The 24,643-nt window shown below is 40.4% G+C and overlaps 1 protein-coding gene across 1 annotated transcript in view; it reads right to left on the minus strand.

Annotated features, from left to right (window-relative positions):
- LOC149310702 (serine/threonine-protein phosphatase PP1-beta catalytic subunit) overlaps positions 1-23,165 on the minus strand; it is a 35,667-nt gene extending 12,502 nt beyond the window's left edge. The window contains exons 1-2 of the mRNA XM_089529559.1: positions 22,700-23,165; positions 1,031-1,162 (exon numbers count right to left, since the gene is read on the minus strand). Coding sequence (XP_089385685.1) covers positions 1,031-1,162; positions 22,700-22,751 — 184 coding nt within the window. The 5' untranslated portion in view covers positions 22,752-23,165. The remainder of the gene's footprint in view (positions 1-1,030; positions 1,163-22,699) is intronic.
- Positions 23,166-24,643: the final 1,478 nt, after the last annotated feature.

Below are 24,643 nucleotides of genomic sequence, written 5' to 3' on the forward strand. Positions count from 1 at the left end.
ACACCATCTTGAAATTAGCCATTGAGGAACTCTGAGAGAACTCCCCACAGCTACGAATGAGAATTGCTTTTATCCTAAATGGTCAAAAAGAGCCTGAATTCAAATAAATGTAAGCTTTCTCTGCTCATTGTTTGTTTTTTCCCTACAGCAAGAAAGCAAGCTTGCAAGCCTATGATTTTATTCCTTTTACACTGCCTCTCTTTCATTAAACTAACAAATGTATCCAACAAAGTTATGCTACAATCATCATGTAAATTGTATTACAAATTAATTACAAGTTATACAAGGGCTGGCAGGAACCAAGACTTTACATCTGTAGACAGTAGTTCAATACCCTTCTTGTCCTCAAGTGATACTGCATTCTTCATATGCCTATTTCAACACCACTTTGCAATGACTTGGTTAGGTTTCATTTAGCTTCTGAAGTGCAACTGATGCACTAGGACAGGGATGGGAATCATGTGACTCTCAAGATATTGTTGGACTACAGGTTTCAGAAGCATACTCAGCACAGCCAGAGAAGGAATACTGGGAATTGCATGTCTAGTGGGCCACATAATTCCCACCCCTCTCCTAGGACCTCCAGACGAATACTCTTCATATGCTTTTGTGTTGTCATCAGTGAAGAATCAATACTGCCTATCTGGCATTTACTATCTGCTTGTTCATTTTTATCAGTCTGCATGCAGAACAGTTTTTGCAAACTACAGACTTACATTAAGTGAAGCGTTTCAAATGGGGATTTGAAGTTAAATTATGAATTCATCTTAAACCAAAGAATTAGTATTTATTAGAAGTAACCCAACCATCTTACTTTCTAAGGCAGGTTCTAAAGTACCCTAAAATTTGACAAGAGAATAAAAGACATAAATCTTTCCATGTCACAAAAGTGAGAAAAATAGAAGTATTTACTTGTAAGCAGACAATGTCTGCACCTTTTGAATCTATACTAACATTGGTATCTAAGTAATACACATTGTAAGTCCTTTTATCCTCAGCAGATACCATTAGTTGAAGCATCAGCACTTACCACAGATCTTTAATGGTGCCTCTAGCTCCAGAAGAATGGGTTGGCTAAGAAAGATTTCTCGAGACTTTATACATAATCCTCGAACCTCTGCTTCTGTCATCTGCACAATCTTGCCAGGACGACATCCTCGCACTGAAAAAAAGACAATTTTTATATTTCAAGTCTCTGAAAATATGTTAAAGGAAATAAAAGAAGAAAACTACATAACCCTTTGCTTTCCTAATTAACTCCCAACAAGGGTTAACTTTTCTGATTTCAAATAAGAAATTCACAAAGGTAATTATGACAGCCACTTCACTCCTCTGACAAGTGAATGGATGATAATGAATTAGGCTTTGAAGCCTGTTTGTGACAAATTAGTTCAAATTCAAAAGGTATGGAGACACATCAAGGCTGAGCCAATCTCTAAGTTTATTTACCTTATTTAACAACTAAAGCAAGGAACTCATATTTAAAGGAGGGCTAGAACATGATCCTCTTTTCTTAAATATGCAACCCTTGCAGTCAGAAAGAACACTAAGTTGTTTCCTAATTGAGAAGACCCCTACTGTAGCCTATGCAAAATCTTAAAAAAGATTTTAAAATATTTCTTATTTGCTAACAGCTAAAGCTAAGACGAAAGCTTTATAATTTTGGGGGAGCCAGAATTGTGTTGTGGCTTAAGTGTTGGATACTAGGACTCCTTAATACCATATTCAAATTACTGCTCAGCCATTGAAACCCAGTGATAGACCTTGGGCAAGCCACCCCTGTGATAGGTTTGCTTTGGGGTTGCCATAATTTGGAAATGACTTGAAGACACACAACAAAATTAACTTTTCAGTTGTTAAAGCAAATAATTTGTTAAAGCTGAATATATTTTTCCTTAACTTAGCTGTACATATACATTCAGAAGCAAGTGCCACAGAGTTCAGTGAAACTCAGGAAGATATACACAGGACTTCAACAGTGGCACAAAAATGGCATCATTATGGTGCAATGAGATGCTTCGTTGAAAAACCAGTCACTCTTCCTTCAATTTTAAAATATCTTTTACTAGCCAAAACCCACATTTTTCATATTTTAAGGTTAATCATTTTGTTGGATGGTCAACACAGCTACCTCTAAAAATATTTAACAGTAAACATTGTTCTTCAGCAGCTGTGACAAAGTCCTCTAAACCTGATATAGCTTGGATCCTGGCTATCAGAATGACTATCTTCCTATAGGAGTCTGCCCGAGTTTTGAGATTTTCTGTCTTACCTTGGGAGGAACATTTAGTGAGGACACAAGAGAGTACCATTTCAGTGGCTGCTCCCAAATGGGAGAATTCTCTGCCACAGATGGCTAGGTTATCATAGAATCATAGAGTTGGAAGAGACCACTAGGGCCATCCAGTCCAACCCCCTGCCATGCAGGAAATCCAAATCAAAGCATCCCTGACAGATGGCCATCCAGCCTCTGTTTAAAGACCTCCAGGGAAGGAGACTCTATCACCTTCCGAGGAAGTGCATTCCACTGTCGAACAGCCCTTACTGTCAGGAAGTTCCTCCTAATGTTCAGGTGGAATCTCTTTTCCTGTAGCTTGCATCCATTGTTCCGGGTCCTGTTCTCTGGAGCAGCAGAAAACAAGCTTGCTCCCTCCTCAATATGACATCCTTTCAAATATTTAAACAGGGCTATCATATCACCTGGTTGGCTATAGGAAGGTAGTTAATTTTTCCTCTCCATCTGGCAAAGACCTCATTTAGACAGGCATTTGGACCTGATTTCATGGAAAGATTTATGTAAAGGGAAGATGCTGAACTTTTTTCTCTTTTGTTGTTTTAAATACATTTTAACTGCTTTTAATTTAGTGCTGTTTATAATATGCAAATTTACTATTTTTAATATGGTTATTAACGTTAATTATATAGTTTTCAAAATCTATGTTGTAAGCCACCTTTAAATATATATTCTCTGTGAGGCACTGAGTAGTCTCTATTTGGCAGTATCAAGTACAATTTTCAGCCCTTTAATAGAACAACGAAAGAGACTTTCTGGTGGATGTGGGATGGAAACCAGAATGGCAAGGAAAAGAAACAAACGAACAATCTTCACCAAGTATGATTCTAAGTAGCATTTTCTAGTGCTGGGTAACCCTTCATATTTAGCAATCTGCATCCACTAAAAGTACTTGAATATAGTATGTAATTGAGTCAATGCCTGACACTTTACACAAATTCATGAACAAACATTTACTAACTTCAATTGCTTGGCTTTGGTTTCTAGAAAACATATGAATGAGGGACACACTGAATACAAGCAAGTATGCATATTATATGCATTCGTATTTCTCAATTCCAGCAAAACCAAATCAAAAGTAGCTTTCAGTCTTCCAATCCAAAAGGGGGGAAATAGTAAGAGAAACAAGTGAACAAAGTGTTTAAAAAATAGTCCCTTTCAGAAGCAAATTGTGGGCAGGTGCACATTTTATGTGCCACTGTCCCACAAACAAACTAGACTTTGATAGACTTGACTGCAGAATTGCTGAACTACTGCAGGGATGGTATGGGCTCTATCAACAAGACAGAGCCAAATGTGTTAGCCTGTTTCAGTATAAAAGGAAGAAAGTCATCTAGTGGAACACTAAAGAGACTAATCAATTTATTTCAATATAAGCATTTTTGACCAAGGCTTACTTTTTCAGATGCATGCAATAAATACTCAGTAGACAGACCAATACATATGAAGGGTGTGTGTGAAATGTAACAGAAATGCAAAACATGGTAGCATTATCATAGGTGACAAATACCATTCTAATGGTGGGTGCACAGTATGGTATATAGTTATGTATACATTTAGGAAGTTTTAGTAAAAAAAAATTAACAACCTCAAAACCTGGGTAGACTTATTAATGGCTCAATGTAGGTACTGTACTTTAAAGCATCCCTCTTTTCTGGGTAGGCTGGTGAAAGGCAAGAGCTTACTCTATCCTGGAATCACCTAAAAGAAGCACTGACCCCCCTCTACTCCCTCCACTACAGCACCGCCTCTGATATTTTTGAATATCTGGGCTAGTAAATAGTGGTGGCGGCGGCATTTTGCCCTCAAAAGAACACCGAATCAGGCATTGAAGAATTTGAATAAGACATCTGTATATGTTTGTAAGCTTTTCTGTGTTAAAATCAGGCAAAGTTAATATATCAAAGTAAAGACTGTAATGCTAACAGTCGCTATTTGCTTTCCTTTGCCTTTACATCAGTGATTCTCAACCTTTTCTATGCTGCACATCCCTATGAAATGTTTGATTAATGTTCGCACCCCCTACAAAATAATAACCCCACTTGGGGTTGTGGGCAACCCAGTTTTGGAACCCCGTTTTACATTCTTTTAGGCCTGTGCGTGTTTCTTCACCCCTCCTCGCCCATACATTGCACAGTCATCATTAACTATACAGTAGTTCCCTCCTCATCCATCCAGCTTTTAGGGTGAGCATAAACATTTATGCCTGTCAGAATTCTGTAAGTTCTTGGCATTGTTTTCCTTTGCTTTGTCTATTTTACATACTTTCTTACATGTCCTCCCAAGTTTTACCTTTGACTTATCTATAGGTCATATCAAAATCTATAATTTTGGCCCCCAAACCTGCCACTGATTTTTTTTATATATATATATATATATATATATATATATATATATATATATATATGAGGTCTACCTATAAATGAGCATGTATGGTTAGCCAATATTATAGTGAATTACAAGCAAGAGGAAGCCAAACCCTAAAACTTGGTTTGTTTTAGTTTGCTTCGTTTCTACTGAATCTGAACACCATCTTACCTGAAGTTCATTTTCAGCACTGAATGGGAACACTTCCTACAATGGGTTATCCCTGTCATTCGCTGTGATAAGTAGGGCAAGGTTTGTGGTATTAGCCACCAGGGGGAGCAGCCCACAACTAACTCAGTTGATGTAACAGCTGTAGACAAGAAAACCAAGAATAACAGAGGAAAAGGCAGGAACAGAGGAAAGGAAAAAAAGAAACCCCCTGGAAGCAACAACTCTGTGCCTCTCCATGACAGAACCAAGAAGTCAGCTGAGTTATGGATGGGGAAAAATTAACATCTCACAGTAAGGCCAATCTTCCTTTTTCCAGCAGTGGAGGTGAAAGCTCCTGCACTGGGACATAAAAGCTCTCAATCACTGGGTGGGTAGAACTGAAGATTCCTAACCAGATACTACCTGCTACAGAACATGGAGACCTCTGTGGAAGCAAAGGCATCCAAATGTTAATGATGCACAAATGTAGACAGTGAAGACCAAGTGGCAGCCCTAGAAATTTCTACTAGGGGATCATTCATAGCCAGAGCAGCAGATGTAGCAGCACTACAAACAACAACTGAAAGAGTGACAAAGAAAAGAGAAAAATAACCTTTGGAGAGCAAGGCAGGAACATGGGTTGCTCCCCTGCTGGCTGTTGCTGCAAACTTTGTCCTGACTATCAGAGCGAGTGAAAGGAACAATCCACTGCAGGTTTCCCCTGTACTGTTAGTATATTTTATATTGCATAACACAGTCTAATGCTATAGCTTACTCTTAAATTGAGAAAGTATTTGTGTCTTAAATGCAAAAAAGTTTACTAGAAAAGTAAATACTGCTGTCATATTTCAGTGCCTTCACAAGAGACAAGTTCAGTTTTATATTACTATGATTCTGTTCTGCATATGCTAAATAAGAAATTGGGCATTCTTTTAAAAATTATTTCCTATGTGATCCCCTCCCCACCTCACCCCCCCCCCCCACAAAAACACTCTTCTTCCCTTGCCACCTTCATAAAGTCTGCAGGAATTCTTCAAAATAATGTAAATGCCCACAGACAGCAGAACCTGAACAATGAATATTATGAATAATGAGTAATACACTGAAGATGCACAACCTTCTCCTCTCCATTGAACCTCAAAAGGGCTGGAAGGAACACATTAAAAGTAACAAGTGTATTCGTTATTATATTTTTGTTTCTTTTTTGAAGAAAAATGTGCAAAACAGTTACTCTAATTCATCTATTATAATAACAATGACATTAATGTTGAGACCCAACATCCTTCCCCAACAACTATACTTTATTTCAGGGATGGTATCTGAAGAGGAATTTGGGGTGTAGTATACAGGACATTTTTGACCATTTGTATTGATTTTTATTTTGAGACTAATGTGTTATCAATGCTTTATATTAGTCACTACTCTGAACAAGTAACATTTCATTATCAAGTCATGCCCTGCTTGTTCAAACAATTATTTCAAGGTCTGTGCCTGAACTAATCATGAGTAACTATGTGTGGCTAGAGATCAACAGAGCATTAATCTTGCCACTCAGCATTGTCAGACAATGAAACTGCCAGAACAAGAACAGAAACCATGATGAAGACTACGAAATAACCGGTACACAAAGAAATAAAATAAGAAAAAAAAAATAGACCAGAAAATGAGGATGGGAGATCATATAAATTTCTGCAGATCTAAAATTCCACCTAATGCTGCCACACACACACCCCTCAAGAAAATTTGAAGCAGCATTATGTATATTGTTCTTCGGTTGCTATCTCCTTTTTCAACTGCAGGATTATCAGAAATAACTTGGGAAGGCAGGTAACAAACATTTGGGTAGTTATAGTTAGTATACAGTAAATTCTGATACAGTCGGCCCTTTTTATACACTGATCTTTTATACATGGATTCAAGCACCCACGTTTTAAAAATTTCCAAAAAAGTATAAATTTCAAATATCAAACCTTGATTTTCCATGGCCTGTTACAGACTGCCAAAATAAAGCTGCTTCGGGTCTCTTTGGAGGCATGCTGTTTAAATGATGCATGCACCCTAAGAGTCCGGAAGCTGCACCAAAGCTGCACTCCAGTGCTTAGGACTGGAGTGTGGCTTTGGCGCGACCTCCGGACTCTTAGGACCCATGCATCAGTTAAATAGCATACCTCCAAAGAGACCCGAAGCAGCTTTATTTTGGCAGTCTGTAACAGGCCCATATTTTATAAGGGACACTATTTTGCTATGTCATTACATTTAATGGGACTTGAGCATCCACGGATTTTGTTATCCACGGGGGATCTTGGAACCAAACCCCAGCGTATAACAAGGGTCCACTGTATATGTTATGTTCTCAGTTTTAAAATCTGAGTTGCTAAATAACCATCTGCAAGACATGTTAAGATCTTTCTACTTCTTGCAAGTGCCACAGAACCAAGGTACAATAAAAAGGTGGGCACCTGCCAGGCTGGAAAGTATGGTTACCATAAGGATGTGATGTTTCCAAAAAATGTTCAGATTGGAAAATTTTTCCTTTCCTAAGCTGACTGAGTGCTGTATTTGTGTGTACATCTTTTATTTAATGAACATGTTTCTAAAAATATCCCATATGAATTTTACTTGCTGAGTAAGTATTTCAGTGTGCAGAGTATTTGAACTGAAAAACTGATTTTTAAAAAATAAAAATAAATCATAAAGCACATTTGCTAAGTATTTAAATCAGCAAGTATGCCTTAATAAGCAAGTTCAATTCAAGACACAAGCAGATTCTTGTTATTAAGCTGCACTTGGTTTTGGAGTATTTTCTGACCCAAATGAAACGTTCAATGTTCGTGAGGCTTACCTCTGGGATCTTATACATCTTCACCCCAATGAGTAGAGCCAACCTACTGTCAGCCAGAGAACACAACTTCTGCTTCACCACATCTCAGTTTGTCAAAAATGATACCAATCTTAAGTTTGTGTCCAAACCTTACATTAGATGGGGAGAAGCATAGTCAATGGTAAAAAAAATAATCTAGTAGGTCTGTTGAGACATTCTTCCTTGCTGTTCTTTGAATGAAAAGAACTGAACAGTACAAGTGGATGGAATTGTATAAAACTGTTCAGGAGATAATGTCAGGAAACAGATATAATATAGGTCTAGGTCTATGCAGCTTTGATAAAACACTGCTCTAAAATGTCCCATCCTAGAGCATAAGAGATTTTTTTTTTAAAAAAGAGTGATGGCACTGAAGAATATAAGCATTTCCAAAGAGCTAACCAAGTATCTAGCGTATATGCATATACAAGGAAATTCGCCCACAAAAGTGATAAATATAACTTCAACGCTGCCCAATTTGCCTGGAATTTTATCAACGGACAGAGAAATCATAAGCAACAAAAATGCAAAGTTTCTTGCAGCACCCCATCCAAAACAATACAGTTTTGGAGTTGCTAAGGCAGAAACAGTATCAGAAGGTCTGATTTTTGCTACATTTTGAACTAAGCATTTTATCAGTTTTCCTTACACGAAAACCACAGGGACAAAACAAAAGGTACTAACCATGAGGCTGTGTAGCTATGATATATTTTGGAACATGTCAGGAGCATTAAAAGGCGCAGATTCCTCACTGTAGCTTTTACTTCTCATATAGGTCAGCCACTTTCTGTCAGTACACCAAGGGGACTTTCACTTTATGAACACCATTTCTGCTCAGGGAGAAGGGCATCAAGAGCACAAGAAATATTTTTTTTTTAATTTTTCAGCTTTGAGGGAATGAATACTGCCCCAAACAATGCATTTCTAAAACACATTAGTTTCTTTTAGATACTGGATTGCTGTTGGCGCAGTGGTTAAATGCCTGTACTGTACTGTACTGCAGCCATTCACTCAAAACCACAAGGTTGCGAGTTCAAGACCAGCAAAAGGGCCCAAGCTTGACTCAGGCTTGCATCCTTCCGAGGTCGCTAAAATGAGTACCCAGACCGTTGGGGGCAAATTAGCTTACTTGCTAATTAGCTTACTTGCTGTTCACCGCTATGATCTTTGGAATAGCGGTATATAAATAAAACAAATTTATTATTATTATTAATATGTGATGGGAACTTCTATACTGCTGTCCCTCTGAAGCAGTTTCCCAAATGTTTTTGATTATTCTTTAATTATTATATTGCTAATGTTATGGTGCGATTCATTCTGAAAAACCAAGTGTCCCATGAAAATATATAGCAGTATATACCTCATATTATCTCTCAACAATCCAGTAGGCAAAAAGAAACTAATGAGTTTTAGAAACACATTACTTGGGGCATTATTCAGTCCCTCAAAGCTAAACAATACAAAGATTTCTGAGAACATGCTGCAATGTGGTATACAATGGGGGTGAATGAAGCTCCTCCTAGCATATACAAATAGAACAGACAGGAATTTTCATTAACATACGCAGGGGGGAAACTTTTCACAGTACAACGCCATAGGTACTCTATTCAGAAACAAGCCTTGTAAAGTTCTATGGGACAAACGTCCAGGTATGCAAGTACAGTTGTCTCTCCACATTTGCAGGTTAAGCATTTGGAGATTTAATTATTCACAGATTACTGTATTTGCTGCCACCACCACCACCACTACTACTACCACCACCATCTTACGCTATTCTTAAATGGACTTTGATAAACACTTTTGTTGATGGGAGGAAATAAAACTGGTAGAGTGGCTGTGCATGCATGCTCTCACACAAACAGGCGGGCAGGGGGAAGGAGATGGGACAAGGGAATGTTAGCAGAGTATGCACATTCCCTTACATAGATGGGCAAGTGATGGGACAGGTGTTCCCTTTCTCCTGCCTCCCACCCATCCAATCCCCTTCCCCCTCCTGCCCAAGTGAGCAAGCAAGGGAATGTGTATGTGCCCAGGCCCAGTCACCTCACCAGTAAAGGTACTCTTTTGTGTGTGTTAAATATGGTTGAGGGGGCTAGATTTCATGGTTTTTCCACTTTCACAGGGGTCTTGCACCACACCTCCTGCAAAAACTGAGGGATGACTGAATAGGCCTGTAGCTTTATTTAAGTTATTTGGGTTCATGTTGGGGCAAACTGCCAGTAGAATGCCCTGCTCATTTTTTCAAATGGTTCAATAGTCTCCCTGCAGACGTGTGTAGGGGCCTTGGGGAGACTCTGCAGATACAGAGCTATCTATTCCATATATTCCTGGATGGGGGGCAAAAGCCAAGACACTATGAGAAATGTCTCAGAAAATGACATGTTACATGCACGCTCACCCCCACCCAGCCAAACATTCAGATAATAGTGGCTTGAAGCTGGACACAGGCTTCTCCCACTGCCTATTTGACTTTGCAATGCCACTACCCACATTCCAATTCTTGTTTTCCTTGCTGCTGCCACTATATCCAGCAAAACTAAACCAACAGAGGAGGAGAAAGGTAGCCTTTATGTACAGTCTTTCTGGAAGAATTATCCAATTTAAATACTGCAGTAATGATCAATCTTGCAACTCTTGTTGCTGTTGTCTCCTCACTTCTGACTTATGATCACCCTAAAAAAAACTACGATGGGGCTTTTTTGACAAGATTAGTTCATAGGGGTTTGCCACTGCCTTCCCCTGAGACTGAGTGTGACTTGCCAAAGGCCAACCAGTTAGCTTCTATGGCCAAGCAGAGATTTCAACCCAGGGCCCTCCGACTCCTAGAGCAATATCCAAACAACTACACTGCACTGGCTCTAGCAACTGTAGGCATACACAAAAGGATCATCTCTTGTTGCCTCCCTTATCCCCTATTTTTTGTACTATCATGCCTGGTGAAGCGCTCCAAAGAACCTGAAAGCTATAGAAGGTTTTTTTCATTATTTCTGTAACATTTTAACAGTGCCAGTAAAATATATTTCCAAATTCTCCATTATGTTTTCACTTACCACATGGGTACTTCTTTTATATTCAATAAAAATTACCGTTTACATTATAATAACTAAAGAAATTACGCAGAAATACATAGTCCACAGTAGTGCTTCTTAAGCTGACTGATGTGGAGGACTGGCATCTCCTCTCATTATGTCAGTGACTAGTATCCATTTTGCCCGTTGGCTGCAACTCTTTCTTTCTCACCTGGAAACTTTCCAGGGACCTGTAGGTAATGGCTTGTGGACCAAGACTGATGATCCCTGAACCACCACTTACAGAAGCATTGTGCTAGAGGACATTATTGCACTTGAAATGTCGATTCTTATGAACCTACTTCTATACCTATGGATAGCTAATGTTTTGGCTAAAACTACTTACAGAAAAATGCTGTCTTGGTAAAAATCCTATTATTGTAAAACTTTCACAAGTTAATTTACCTCACTGTTAAGCTATATTCTAGATTTGTAATTTAACATTTTCCTAACTGCCCATGGTGATGAGGTTATTTTCTACTAGTAATGATAATGGCAGTTCCACATAGGTCTCTTACACAGTCTTATTTTAACAGAACACAAAGACTATCATAGTAGTAGTGGGAGACTTCCACTACACTTGTACCTACTGAAAGTCAAACTTTTCTATGAATGCAAGAAGTAACAAATTCCTCACCTCCCCGATTGCCGATTTGATCTTTCAGGAGATAGAGGAAATAACAAAGTGAACTGGATACATGCACACCAAAAAACAAACAAAGAAAAAACCCAAACAAACAAATAGCAGATATGAAAAAATTACGTATAATTTAATCTCATGGTGAACCTCTTCCCCCTTTTTCTTGTTTTTTCCTTGAAGAAAGCAGAAATGCTTGGTTTTTTTTAATGAAGTATTAGCATCTTTTACACTTAGTTAGTTTGGGAGCATAAAAAGTGTTATGTTTAATTTTATGTGGGATAAAATCATCATATTTTGTATACTGAAACTCATTTTTTCCTGAAAATTACAAACTTACTTTTTAAACTGAATTTTTCCTAGCAAACAAATCTGCAAAATCTTATACTGTAAGGAACATCTCTAGTTCTGTCATTTATCAAACTCTAACCAAAAACCATCAAGAGAAATCATCAAAACTACTAAGATGAAGAAAATTATTTGGTCTCTTCTAGTCCTCCTTAGTATCAACCACACATAAGGCACTCATTTTTGCAAAAGGAAGTGAGAAAGGGACACCAGGGCCAGGAATTATAATGATCCGATACTGTATTATTCAATGCTTCTCAGGCTATATGATGGGTTTTTTTCCTTTCCTTTCTTTCTTCCTAATGTGCCAGAGATCAGCACCATATTTGGACTCATTGGCTACAACTGTTTTTCTTTGCTGGAAAATCACTGCAGACTGGCAGCTGATGCCTCATGCACCTGCAATGGTCTATAGACCACAACTGTAAGTAGCACCGCTGTATACAGTCTCATATAAAGACTTACTTCATACAGTTTTTAGAAATAATGTGATATAAACAAATACAATAACATGTTATCTTAAACATTTTATTCATATAAACAATATTCCATAACCTATTTCCCCCTAGTTTTCCAGAAAAACAAATCTTCAGCAAAAAAGCAAGGGAAATGATTTGTCTCTAATTTTTCCAGGTTTTTTTCTGGTGGACTGTCAGGTCTCTATAAAGAACTTTTAAATAAGATGTAAATAGTGGGAAACCTGAGTAATACTGACCTCATCCTCGTGGAATTTGTTATATGGAGGGAATGACACAATCAGACATATATTCTGGACTGACTCTTAAGAAAGCTAATTTCAACAAGCCTAAGAAAATACTGAGGGAGATTTCATGCTCAGAAATATCCCTAAACTAAAGTATATCACAGTATTTCACAAGATGACAAGTGCCAAGTGGAATCATATTGCTACAATGCTGTGGTATGAAAGGGTCCCAGATACCACTTGAAAGATGCTTATGCATTTTTACAATATCAATTGAATCATACAAAGAAAATTAATTAAGAAGAGCAAGACTAGAAAATATCACACTACCAATTGCAACATGAACAGAGTGGAAAACAAACCCCAATTTCCTTTTACTTCTGCATATTCATAAGAACCTCACTCATATTATTATAAGTAAACAAAACTGTAACTTTATGCACAATAAATGTATTATATTCCATTTGTCCATCCTTTACTAGGTACTTAATAATTCAGTTGCCATACACCGTATATACTCGATTATAAGTCGGCCTCATGTATAAGTCAAGTGCAGGTTTGGGGGCCAAAATTATGCATTTTAATCTGAGCTGTGGATAAATCGAGGGTAAGACTTATGGGATGTAACAAAGGATCTAAAGCAAAGAAAAACAATGTCAAAGAACTTACAAAACTCTAGCAGGCATAATTGTATGTGCTCACACTAAAGATGGATGGATGATACAGTAGTGGGAGGCCAGTGCTTCCAGGACAGACTACACTCTTGCCTTTCACCAGGGGACGTTTCCATTTTTATATAATAGTTAAAGTACAGTATTTACATTGACCAGTGGATAAGTCGACTCAGTTTTTGAGGTCAATTTTTTGATTAAAATTTCTAGACTTATACATGAGTATATACAATATACAACACAGAGAGACAAAATGGAAGTATAAAATGAAAGCAGTACCAAAACAGGAACAAACTTAATGCCAAGAACATAACCATCCATATCTTATCTGCTCTCTTAGCACTATGGTGTGTCTATAAAACAATTAAGTCAGTAATGAAAGGAAAGAGTAGTCTTTGAATTTATTCCATGTATTTAGAGAAAAGTCTCTCTCTTGCTGAACCTCCATACTGCTTCTTAATCCAGCAGAACAGCAAGGTATACTTAGAATCATAGGCCGGTTACAAACCGGCACTTGGGACGTCCACAGGACGTCCCATTTTAAAAAAGGGGCGTCTCTTCTAGACGCCCCTGTGTCTAATACGGACTCTGTCCGTACAATATGGCGCTGGCCGTTCCACACGGCCGGCGCCATCTTTACATATCTCACGCTGTGCGTCCGAACGTGTTGCGGCACCTGTGACGTCGTGAATGCGCCCCGGCGCCTCGCGATGTCACAGAGGCACCGCAGAAAGAAGCTCCATTTTGGAGCTTCTTTTTTGCTCCATAAGGGAGCCGCGCGGTGTGGCTGCGACGGCTCCCTTACGGAGCAAACAGCGGCGGCGGCAGACCGCCTCAAAGCAGCGGTCTATAACCCGCCATAGAATCGTACAGTTGGAAGAGACCGCAAGGGCCATCCAGTCCAACCCCCTGCCATGCAGGAAATCTCAATCAAAGCATCCCCGACAGATGGCCATCCAGCCTCTGTTTAAAGACCTCCAAGGAAGGAGACTCCACTACACTCCGAGGAAGGAGTGTGTTCCACTGTTGAACAGCCCTTACTGTCAGGAAGTTCCTCCTAATGTTGAGGTGGAATCTCTTTTCCTGCAGCTTGCATCCATTGTTCCAGGTCCTGTTCTCTGGAGCAGCAGAAAACAAGCTTGCGCCCTCCTCAATATGAGATCCCTTGTAATATTTAAATAGGGCTATCAAATCACCTCTTAACCTTCTCTTCTCCAGGCTAAACATCCCCAGCTCCCTAAGTCGTTCCTCATAGGACATGGTTTCCAGACCCTTCACCATTTTAGTCGCCCTCCTTTGGACACGCTCCAGTTTCTCAATGTCCTTTTTGAATTGTGGCACCCAGAACTGGACACAATATTCCAGGTGAGGCCTGACCAGAGCAGAATATAGTGGCACTATTACTTCCCTTGATCTAGACACTATACATCTTCAATATGACACCCCTTCAAATACTTAAATAGTGCTATCATATCACCTCTTAACTGTCTCTTCTCTAGGCTAAACACACCCAGCTCCCTAAGACTCTCCTCATAAGGCATGGCTTCTAGACCCTTTACTATTTTGGTGAAGCTCCAGCTTCTTAACATCCTTTCTGAATTGTGCTGGCCAGAACTGGACACAGTATTCAATGTGAGGCCTGATCAAAGCTGAATAAACTGGCACTATTACTTCCCTTGATCTAGATACTATATTCCTGTTGATGTAGCCTAGAATCATATTGATCTTTTTAGGTGATGCATCACACTACTGACTCATGTTCAACGTATAGTCTACTAGGACTACTAGATCCCTTTCACACATACTCATTTTAAGTCAGGTATCCCCCATCCTATATCTATGCATTTCATTCCCCAAGCCCCCCAAGTGCAGTACCTTACATTTCTCAGTGTTCAAACTGGCTTTGTTAGCTTTGGCCCAGCTTTCTAATCTACAGTGGTGCCTCGGGTTACGAAATTAATTCGTTCCGCTGTCAATTTCGTAACCCGAAAGGCTTTCGCAAGCCGAATCCCCATAGGCGCTAATGGGGAAAAGCCGCGATTCCGTGTGAAATCGCGCCGAAAAGCACCAAAAGTTTTTTCGTAACCCGAAAAAACTTTCGTAACCCGGAACAATTATTTCCAATTGGATTTTTTCGTATCCCGAAAAATTCGTAACCTGGGTAATTCGTATCCCGAGGTACCACTGTATTACGGTTATTTTGAATTTTCATCCTGTCCTCTGGGGTATTAGCTATTCCTCCTAATTTGGTGTCATCTGAAAATTTGATAAGCTAGTATTCTTTCATCAAAGTCATTCATAAAGATGCTGAATAGCACTGGACCCAGAATAACCCTGCGACACGCCACTGGTCACTTCTCTCCAGGATGTAGAGGAATCATTTCTGAGCACCCTTTGGGTTTGGTTGGTCAACCTAACAAGTTGCATTGTCTAGCCCATATTTTACCATCTTGTTTGCAAGAATATCACGGGGGACTTTGTCAAAAGCCTTACTAAAATAAAGTATTAAAAAACTATTTAAGTACCAAAGTAGTAGAATTCACATGTAGTTCAACAACTGATCAGAGTACAGCTCAGCAAAAGCCAGCACAGATAATCACAGCACAGTATTGTAAAACAGGTCATTGTTCAGAAGAGATACAGTCCGTCCTCGCCTTACGCGGGGGATCCGTTCCGGATCCCTCCGCGTAAGGCGAATTCCGCCTATGCTCGAGCCCCATTGGAAACAATGGGGCTCGTGCGCGGCAGTGCAGGCTCGCACGGGGCGCAACGGGCGCGCGCGCCCATTCAATTGAATGGGATGCACCGCCCCTTCCACCTCATGTGCGCCCCGCGGCTTGAGCGCGTATGCTCAAGGCCGCGTATGGCACGCCCGCGTATGGTGCGGGCGCGCCGTATGTCTTTACTGCACTGTAGGAGGCCAAAAACAACTGAGCCAGGTATGTCATACTTTGTTCTTTATCTTAAGATGTACGTTCCGGATCCCTCCGCGTAAGGCGAATTCTGCCTATGCTTGAGCCCCATTGGAAACAATGGGGCTCGTGCGTGGCGGCACAGGCGTGCGCGGGGCACAACAGGCACGTGCGCCCATTCAATTGAATGGGACGCGCCGCCCCTTCCGCCGCGGCTTGAGCGCATACGCTCAAGTCCGGGTATGGCGCGGGCGCACTGTATTAAAAACCCCCAAAGAAGTAGCATTCACATGGCCTTCAACAACTGATCAGGGCAAAACAAAAACCAGCATAGATAATCACAGCACAGCATCGTAAAATATGTCTTTACTCCACTGTAAGAGGCCAAAATCAACTGAGCCAAGTATGTCATGCTTTGTTCTTTATCTTAAGATGTACTATGCTACTATCATAGGAATCCAAGTTCATTTGGATTAACTTGCTACAGGAAAGTTAGCCTCCATCTTAAATGAATACAGCCAGAGCTCCCATCCTGTTATATCAGAAAAAGACATCCCAAAATACATGTCCGATTTCCTAGTGAGAAGAGCATGCACAATAGCAGTGTCAATGCACAGGGCACACAGACACGTACTACCTCACATGTGGCACAAATAGAGATAACAGGAAACAAACACTTCCAGATATGCTCCTGCACACCCACACCCTACACTCTGGACCAAACCTTTTTTCCACAAAAAGATGTGAAACAGGATACACAAATATGGAACAAAGTAGAAATTTAGCAGGGAAAGTATAGAAGAGCACAATGAACAAACAGTATTAGCCTAGAATTGGTATAGGGGAACTATAGATAATGAAAGTTAGGGTGGAAAGAAACCAAGATTTGAGAACAAGATATTGACTGGCTTGCACAGATGACAGTGGGGACTTAGCAAAAGCAGACTGGCATGTTATGAGGCATTTAATATGCAAAAACTGGTGAGTTTTTTTTCCCAGGATTGTAAAACTGATTCTAGAAAATCTTACATTTCAAAGATTAAACACACTTCACACATTCCACTAAACCTAGCAAAAGCATTCTCATCCAATACAGTGGTGCCTCGGGTTACGAAATTAATTCGTTCCGCTGTCAATTTCGTAACCCGAAAGGCTTTCGCAAGCCGAATTCCCATAGGCGCTAATGGGGAAAAGCCGCGATTCCGTGTGAAATCGCGCCGAAAAGCACCAAAAGTTTTTTCGTAACCCGAAAAAACTTTCGTAACCCGGAACAATTATTTCCAATTGGATTTTTTCGTATCCCGAAAATTTCGTAACCTGGGTAATTCGTATCCCGAGGTACCACTGTACAATAATCCAACCCGGGATGTAACCAAGGCATGTACCACCACGGCCAGATTTGACTTCTCCAGGAATGGGCACAGTTGGTGCACGAGTTTTAGCTGTGCAGAGGCACTCCTGGTCAGCACTGAAACCACAGTACCCCCAAACTATGAACCTGAGTTTTCAAGGGAAGTGTAACCCCATCTAACACAGGCTGAATCCCGATTCCCAGATCTGTCTTTCGACTGACCAGGAGCACCTCTGTCTTGCCTGGATTAAGCTTCAATTTGTTTCCCCTACGGCACGTACTGCAACTCTATGTGATACCTCCATGACAGCCTGTTACTAAAAGCCCTGTTAAGATCATGCACATTTCTTGGGGGGGGGGGGGGGAGATACCTTACTACAATATTTGGTAGAATACTACTACAGAAAGTACTATAGATTTCATAATAGAAATAAACTCTTTCTGAAAAGCTCAAATAGGCTTTGTCACTGACAAAGTTCCTTCATAAAAGCAGGCTTCTGTTACTTTATTTACAGCACATGAGATTTATATTTCTAATAACAGAAAATGCATCTTATGAAGAATACACTGGTAAGGATATACTTATTAAATGAACACAGTGCTGCTCAGAAGTCTTACACAGGAGCAGGAAGAAGAGCAAAAGAAAAGTTGCCTGTAAATAGAGCTAAACAGATCATGTTTGTCAATGTTTGTTTTCAGTCACTTCAGGTATTAATACTGAAATTTTAAAAAAGAAGGCAGTGGTGTCCAATAGTAGCTAACTACAGTGCTTCCATAAATTACATCTTTTATTATTATTACAAAATTTAGAATGAAGCACTAATAATTTTTAAAGAGCAGATCTTGACATGGATCTTGAAAAAACAGAAAATTTTAATACTAGAATGGTATACACAAGAAGCTTCTTATTATATATTGCTCTTAAGTAGGTGTGAATGATCGCAAATAACATTGGAGTAATTCAAAACAGTAATTCAAATTCATTGATTAATAGATTATCAATAGATGTCTTCAGGACCAAACCAACACAGAGCTCCACTGTAGGACATGGACTGCAAAATCCATGGATGCTCAAGCCCCATTAAATACAATGGCACAGTAAAATGGTGTCCCTCTTATAAAATGGCAAAATCAAAGTTTGCTTTTTGGATTTTTTTTAAAAAAAAATATTTTCAAGCCGGTGATGGTTGACTCTCTGGATAAAGAATCCATAGATAGAGAGGGCCAACTGTAATACAATACAGCACCTAGTTCCAAACTGAGCTATCTAAGCCACCACTGCATAGCAAGCGAAGGCTGGGGGAGGGAGCTGTTTCCCCTTTTCCATCATATCTGTGAATCCCTTTCACCTCTCACAAAATCTAAACTGGACTATGATGTATTTTTTCAGGCGCCTTAAAGTATGATGTTTTAGTGAAGGAAGTATTTAAGAACAGTCCTGTTGGATCAAGCCAGATGTCCATCTAACCCAGTCTAGCAGATCTCCAAAAAGCCTAAAAGCAATAGCCCACTTCTACTGTTGGCAACCTAGCAACTGATATCCAATAACTGACTACCTCTGAACAGGGAGGTTTCACACAGCCATTATGGGTAAAAATTACTGATAGACCTACTCTTTGTGAAGTCATCTGATCCTCCTTTATAGCCACCTAATCAGCAGTCATCTTCATATCTTATAGCAGTTAACCACATACATTAAGTTCTGTTGTGTAAAGTACTTTCTTTCCTTTTCTCTAAAATTTATTGTCGTGCAATTTAATAAGAGTGAAGTCTAGAATTTATAGGCAGAGGTTTCTATACATTTTTTCACTATATATTGTTTAATAAGCCCATCATCTGTCGGAGGCATCTTGCCCCCTCTCCATAAACAGAAAGCCTCAATGTGTTATTTTTTCCCCCAACAGGATTGTGCGCTAACTTTTCAAACATTTTCATTGCCTTTTTCTGCACTCTTCCTACTCTATAATATTCTTTACAACATGGGACATGGTTACGCTGCCATCATCAGCCTTCATTATATAAAGTAACTCCTTCAAGCAAAAATAAACTAACCCATAAAACCCAGTGTGTGGGGGCTGTTCCTATACTCCACAGGGTAAGGTATATCTAGAAAGTAGAAACTAAAATGTGGAAAGTAAACAAAATGCAAGCAAAGTAAAATAACCATTCCTAATGTTTCTGAAAGCCAGAAATAAAATTCCTCATCAAAACCAACCAACAAACAGTATTTATGTTGAACCTAGAAGAAACTGCCTTCCTCTTGTTATGACTAATGAATCATATATACTTCTGATAAACACAACTACTATCCTGATCCTAAGTATTCTGCAACCAACTCAGAAAACTGCAAGTGTTCCAGAATGTTGTTATGTTCAGAGTCATGGTCACATTTTTCATGAAGTTGAGGATTGTTGCAGACTTGATAGCATGTCTCCATTTAGTCTAGGAGATACTATCCATCACTGCCTGTAAAACAGACTAGAGATGCTGTTCTGCCCTGGTTTGCCAGAGAGCAACTGTGCAAGGTGTTTAAATGAAGCTTCTCACAATTCTTATACAATCTGGTTGGTGCCAATGGCACTGGTCTCCCAAATGTCAGAAAGATCAATTGCAGAATCTAAATCCAGAATCCTTTGCACAGCAGATGGATTATCTTATCCACGTGTGGAAATCTGTTCATGCACTTATCATAATCAGATGATAGACAAAGGTGACTGACTAAAAATCACATGTCAGTCTTCCACAGCAACACTACATTTTCTTCAATTTTATCATGTCAGTAATACTAGCACTTAAAATACAATGGAAAACAATCCCTAATGAAACTAAACAACAGGCTTATTTTTACTATATAAACATATTATCATCAAAAAAGCAGTCAGTATTTTTTCATTATTTTTGAAGTACTTTAGTCATTTAAAAAAATGACAATGGTCAACAAATACTGACATTTTAAAGCAGTAAATATTTAGAGAAATGAGCAATTTCAGGAAAATGCTACAAGATAGAGTGCATGTATGACCACATATCTGTCATCACATATCTATACTCTCACATGCAAACAATTATATAGCAGGTAGGGAAGGTGCATGATTTCTTATCGCAATACACTTCAACCCCTGCAGGAAAAACAACTAGAAGTAGCAGATCTTGTTAAAGCATGAAGGAGTGGGGGAATGTACTTAATAACAACATGGAAAGCTGTCAGCCTCCACTTGGAGGATGAATCTTATCCTTACCCTCAGAAGCAGAAAAAGAGGTCTGAGAAAGCAAACAAACCTGGGTACCAACACAGTGAATCTTTTATTTATGAGTCAAAATGTCATTACAGTACAGAAATCAGTCTGGAACGGAGGAATATACAGTATGATGAAGACTGACAGATCTAGTCTTCTTCTTATATTTATATTTTGCTTTTTCACGAAAAATTGGGACACAATTAAAAAACTATACAGTTAAAAACAGACATTAAAACAGAATTAAACTACATTACACTGCAGAAATAATCTGGTTTGACACCACTTTAACTGTCACGGCTCAATGCTATGGAATTCCGGGAACTGTAGTTTGCTGTGGCTCCAGAGCCATGGCAATTAAACTGGTGTCAAACCGGATTATTTCTGCACGTCAATCATTGCCATTTAAAAAAAAATGGAGTGAAGCAGTTAAATAATGAAAAAAAATACTGACTGTTCTTTTTGCAGATAATGTATTTCTATAGTAAAAATAAGTTTATAGTTTAGTTTCATTAGGGATCATTTCACCTGGTATTTTAAGTCCCAGTCTTACTGACATGACGAAACTGAAGAAAACGTAGTGCTGCTGTGGAAAGAAGAGTATTAAAACACGTTAAAGAGTAAAATGCGATTTAAAAAGATAAAAATCTAGATCTAGAACCAGGGAGAAGGTGGTGGGTAAAGAGGAAAAGCATGGAGGATCCTCCTACTTGTACCTAGACTTTCCTACCTCACCAGTAGTAGTAAAAGGAGGGGGCGAAGAGTATGCAAAAGGCGGCTACAAAACGCCTACCGTAAGGGGGAAAACACACATTTAGAAACACTACTTCACTCCAGACCACTCTTTCCACACCCAAATCACAGAGAAAGGCTAACAAACCCCATCGCTGGGTCCAGGAAGGAGGCAGGGAGGACTGTTCTTATGGCACCCAAGGCTTTATGACTGGAATATACAACCTTTAAGAAGGGTTCCCCTGTCATCCTCACAGCTTCCACACAGCTCCCTTGGCAGAAAATGGAGGAAGAAAGCGGGAGCAGTGGTTGTCCTCACAACACAAAGGAGAAGGCACTGCAAAATGTAGGACACTTGAGGAAATCACGCTGGGCACGGCCACACAAAAGCTAAACACACTTAATATGAATCTAAATCCACGCTTCTTGGTCCTGCTCAAAAGGGAAGACATTTTGGAATTCCTTCTGGACAGAAGGAAGCTGGAATGTAGGACATGCTCTGGAAAAGGAGGACACCTGGCTGTCCAAGGGGAAAGGCCCCGCAAAATGTAGGACATTCAGGGGGAAACCGTGGGGCATGCCCAAACCCAAGTTAAGAAATCTCCTTTAAATATACATTCATGGTTCTTAGTCGTCCTCAAAATGGAGAATGTTTTTGGAATTGGGGACAGAAGGAGGATGAAATGTAGGGCGTGTCCTGGAAAAGGAGGGCCAAGTCTAGTTGCCCTGTACATAAATGTAAATAGGAACGGCGTAACAGCAGCATGAAGGGTACATATCTACACCACCTGCCTGTGCGCCCAGCACTCCTGAGTGGCTCACAACCCATAAATCCACGCTGCTCAAAATGGAGGACGGTTTGGCATCCCTCTTGGGGCAGAAGGAGGCTGAAAGGGAGGGCTGTGTCCTAGAAAAGGAGGACCAAGTCTCTTAAGGCGAAAAAGGGAGTAACTGTGGACAGCCTGGGGAATAATAATAACAACAACAACACAATTAACAGACACCTAGAGAGAACTTGCAGGCAGCGATTCTACAGACCAACACGGCTATATCTCTGAATAATCATAATCATAATCGTAAATAGGCAGAGAGAGCTTGAAGGTAGTGATTCTACAGAGCAAGACGGAGATATATTTGGATGGAAATAACAATATAATAACAACAATAATAATAATAATAATGTACTTTTTTCTCTGTTTTTAATTGCGCTGTTTGTTTTTTAAAATGTTGTGCAGCTGCTCTGGGAAAAGAGAGGGATGCAAATAAATATGATGAAGAAATACATCAATAGATAAAGCCACGCAGAAGCGCCCCACCGCCGCCTCCTCCTCCTCCTCCCTCCCTCGCTCCCTCGCTCTCTCCCTCCCTCACCTTCCAGGAGCCTAGTGATGAGACTATCCACATTCAGCTCCCCGTCCGCCATTTTGTAGCCGATGGACTCAAGTCCCGGGCGGAGACAGAGAAGAGGGCGCCTCGACGACGACGACGACGACGAGGAGGAGGAGGAGGAGGCGGCACGGAGCGCAAAGGCTCCCTTCAAGGACCCTCCCTCCCCGCCTTCTTCCTCTCCTTCTCCTTCCCCCCCGAAAGCGCCCAGAGCCCTCTAGTCTCTCCTTTCCAAACGGAGGGAGGGAGGGAGGGAGGGAGAAGGAACCAAGACCAACAATCCTCCCTCTTCTCCTTCCTCCTCCTCCTCCTCCTCTTTCTCCTTCCGCATGCGCAGTAGAGCCCTCCCCTCTCGCGCCCGCTTCGGCGACGACAGCTGCGCGGGAGTCTCGGGTTCGGCCCAGAGAAGATGGAGAGGTTCCCTACTAGACTCTCTCTTTTTTGAAGCTTGACTGCGCAGGCGCGAAGCTGGCTCGGGCTCCCCTCCTGCCTGCGTTCCTTCGCGCGCGCATGCGCTTCACGCAGCCCTGATTTTGCTCTCCTCCTCCTCCTCTCCCCCCTCCCTCGGTTTGTGTTTCCTAGTAACCGAGATCTTGCGGCCTACTAGTGTTTTAATAAATTGCACACTGGAAACACTGACAGGCTCGCTTTGCTTTTCTGAGGCACACTGCAATGGGGTTTTGTTTCTCCCCTTTGGACCCTGTTTTCAAGCACCACATATGAGAACAGAACAAAATAAAGGAGAGTTTTCCTATCTCCCCTCCATTGCTTTCCAGTCTTTTCCCAAACACAGGGCTTTATTTACAGTTTTGTTCTGAAAGCACCACCTTCCTTTTAGTGTCTCCATTACCTTCCTTTTAATGTCTGCAGACCTCTCTGGCCTTCCTTCACCTCATAACACAATTTTCAAAGATAGAGTTGTGTTAGAACCAGTATGTACAGAGATCTTGTAGCACCTTTGACACTAATACTGGTCCAAAACACACTGCAGGAATAACCCAGTTTGAGACCGCTTTAACTGCCCTGGCTCAATGCAAGGCAATTCTGGGAACTAGTTTTTTGTGACATTTCTCTTCTCTGTCAGACACAATAAACTACAATTCACAGGATTGCCTAGCAGTTAAAGCAGTCTCAGACCAGGTTATTTCTGCAGTGTGTTTTGGACCTAACTGAAAGAAAGAGGTTGGCAGCATGAGCTTTTGTAGACTAAAGTCTACTTCCTCAGGTGCATCATGCACAAAGGGTTTTGAATTTGAATTGACATTCTCGCATGTCAATGGCTGTCCCTGGCTTCCACTCCACCAAATGCATTGGAGGAAGCGGACTTTAGGAAAACCCATTCTGCCAATCTCTTTCTTTAACTTAGTCTCCAAGGTTTTTTGTGTTTTTTTCAGGCTATGTGGCCATGTTCTGGAAGAGTTTATTCCTGACGTTTCGCCAAGAAACCCTGTCACAGCCACTCTGCTCAGGTCTTGCAGGCCCAGGCCTGTGGCTTCTTTGATTGAGTATGTAGTCTTCTAGTATGTGGACTTCCTCTCCTTCTGCTACCCCACCTTCCCTAGCATTGTTGACTTTTTAAATTAGTCCTTCTCACGATGTGTCCAAAGTACGAGTCTCAGTTTGCTCATCCTGACTTCCTGTAGTTCAGGCTTGATCTATTGAAGGACCCATTTGTTTGTCTTTTTGTCTGTCCACAGCAGTGTCCTCAGCACTCTTCTCTAGCACCACGTCTCAAATGAGTTGGTTCTTCTTCTGTTAGCCTTTCTGAAGCATCTGTAATGTCCTGGTATAGCACTTCCCCCTTTTGTTTTGGGGAAACCCCTGCCTTTCAAATTTCAGCTTGAAATTGGCCTCTGGAATTTTGGATAACAACCAAAAACCAAACTAAATTCGAAAGTGGACATCACAATTTCCTAATGACTTATGGCA

Source organism: Sceloporus occidentalis, unplaced genomic scaffold (assembly GCF_023333645.1).
Source record: "Sceloporus occidentalis isolate IW3139 unplaced genomic scaffold, rSceOcc1.0.p SCAF_6, whole genome shotgun sequence".
NCBI classification, from domain to species: domain Eukaryota; kingdom Metazoa; phylum Chordata; class Lepidosauria; order Squamata; family Phrynosomatidae; genus Sceloporus; species Sceloporus occidentalis.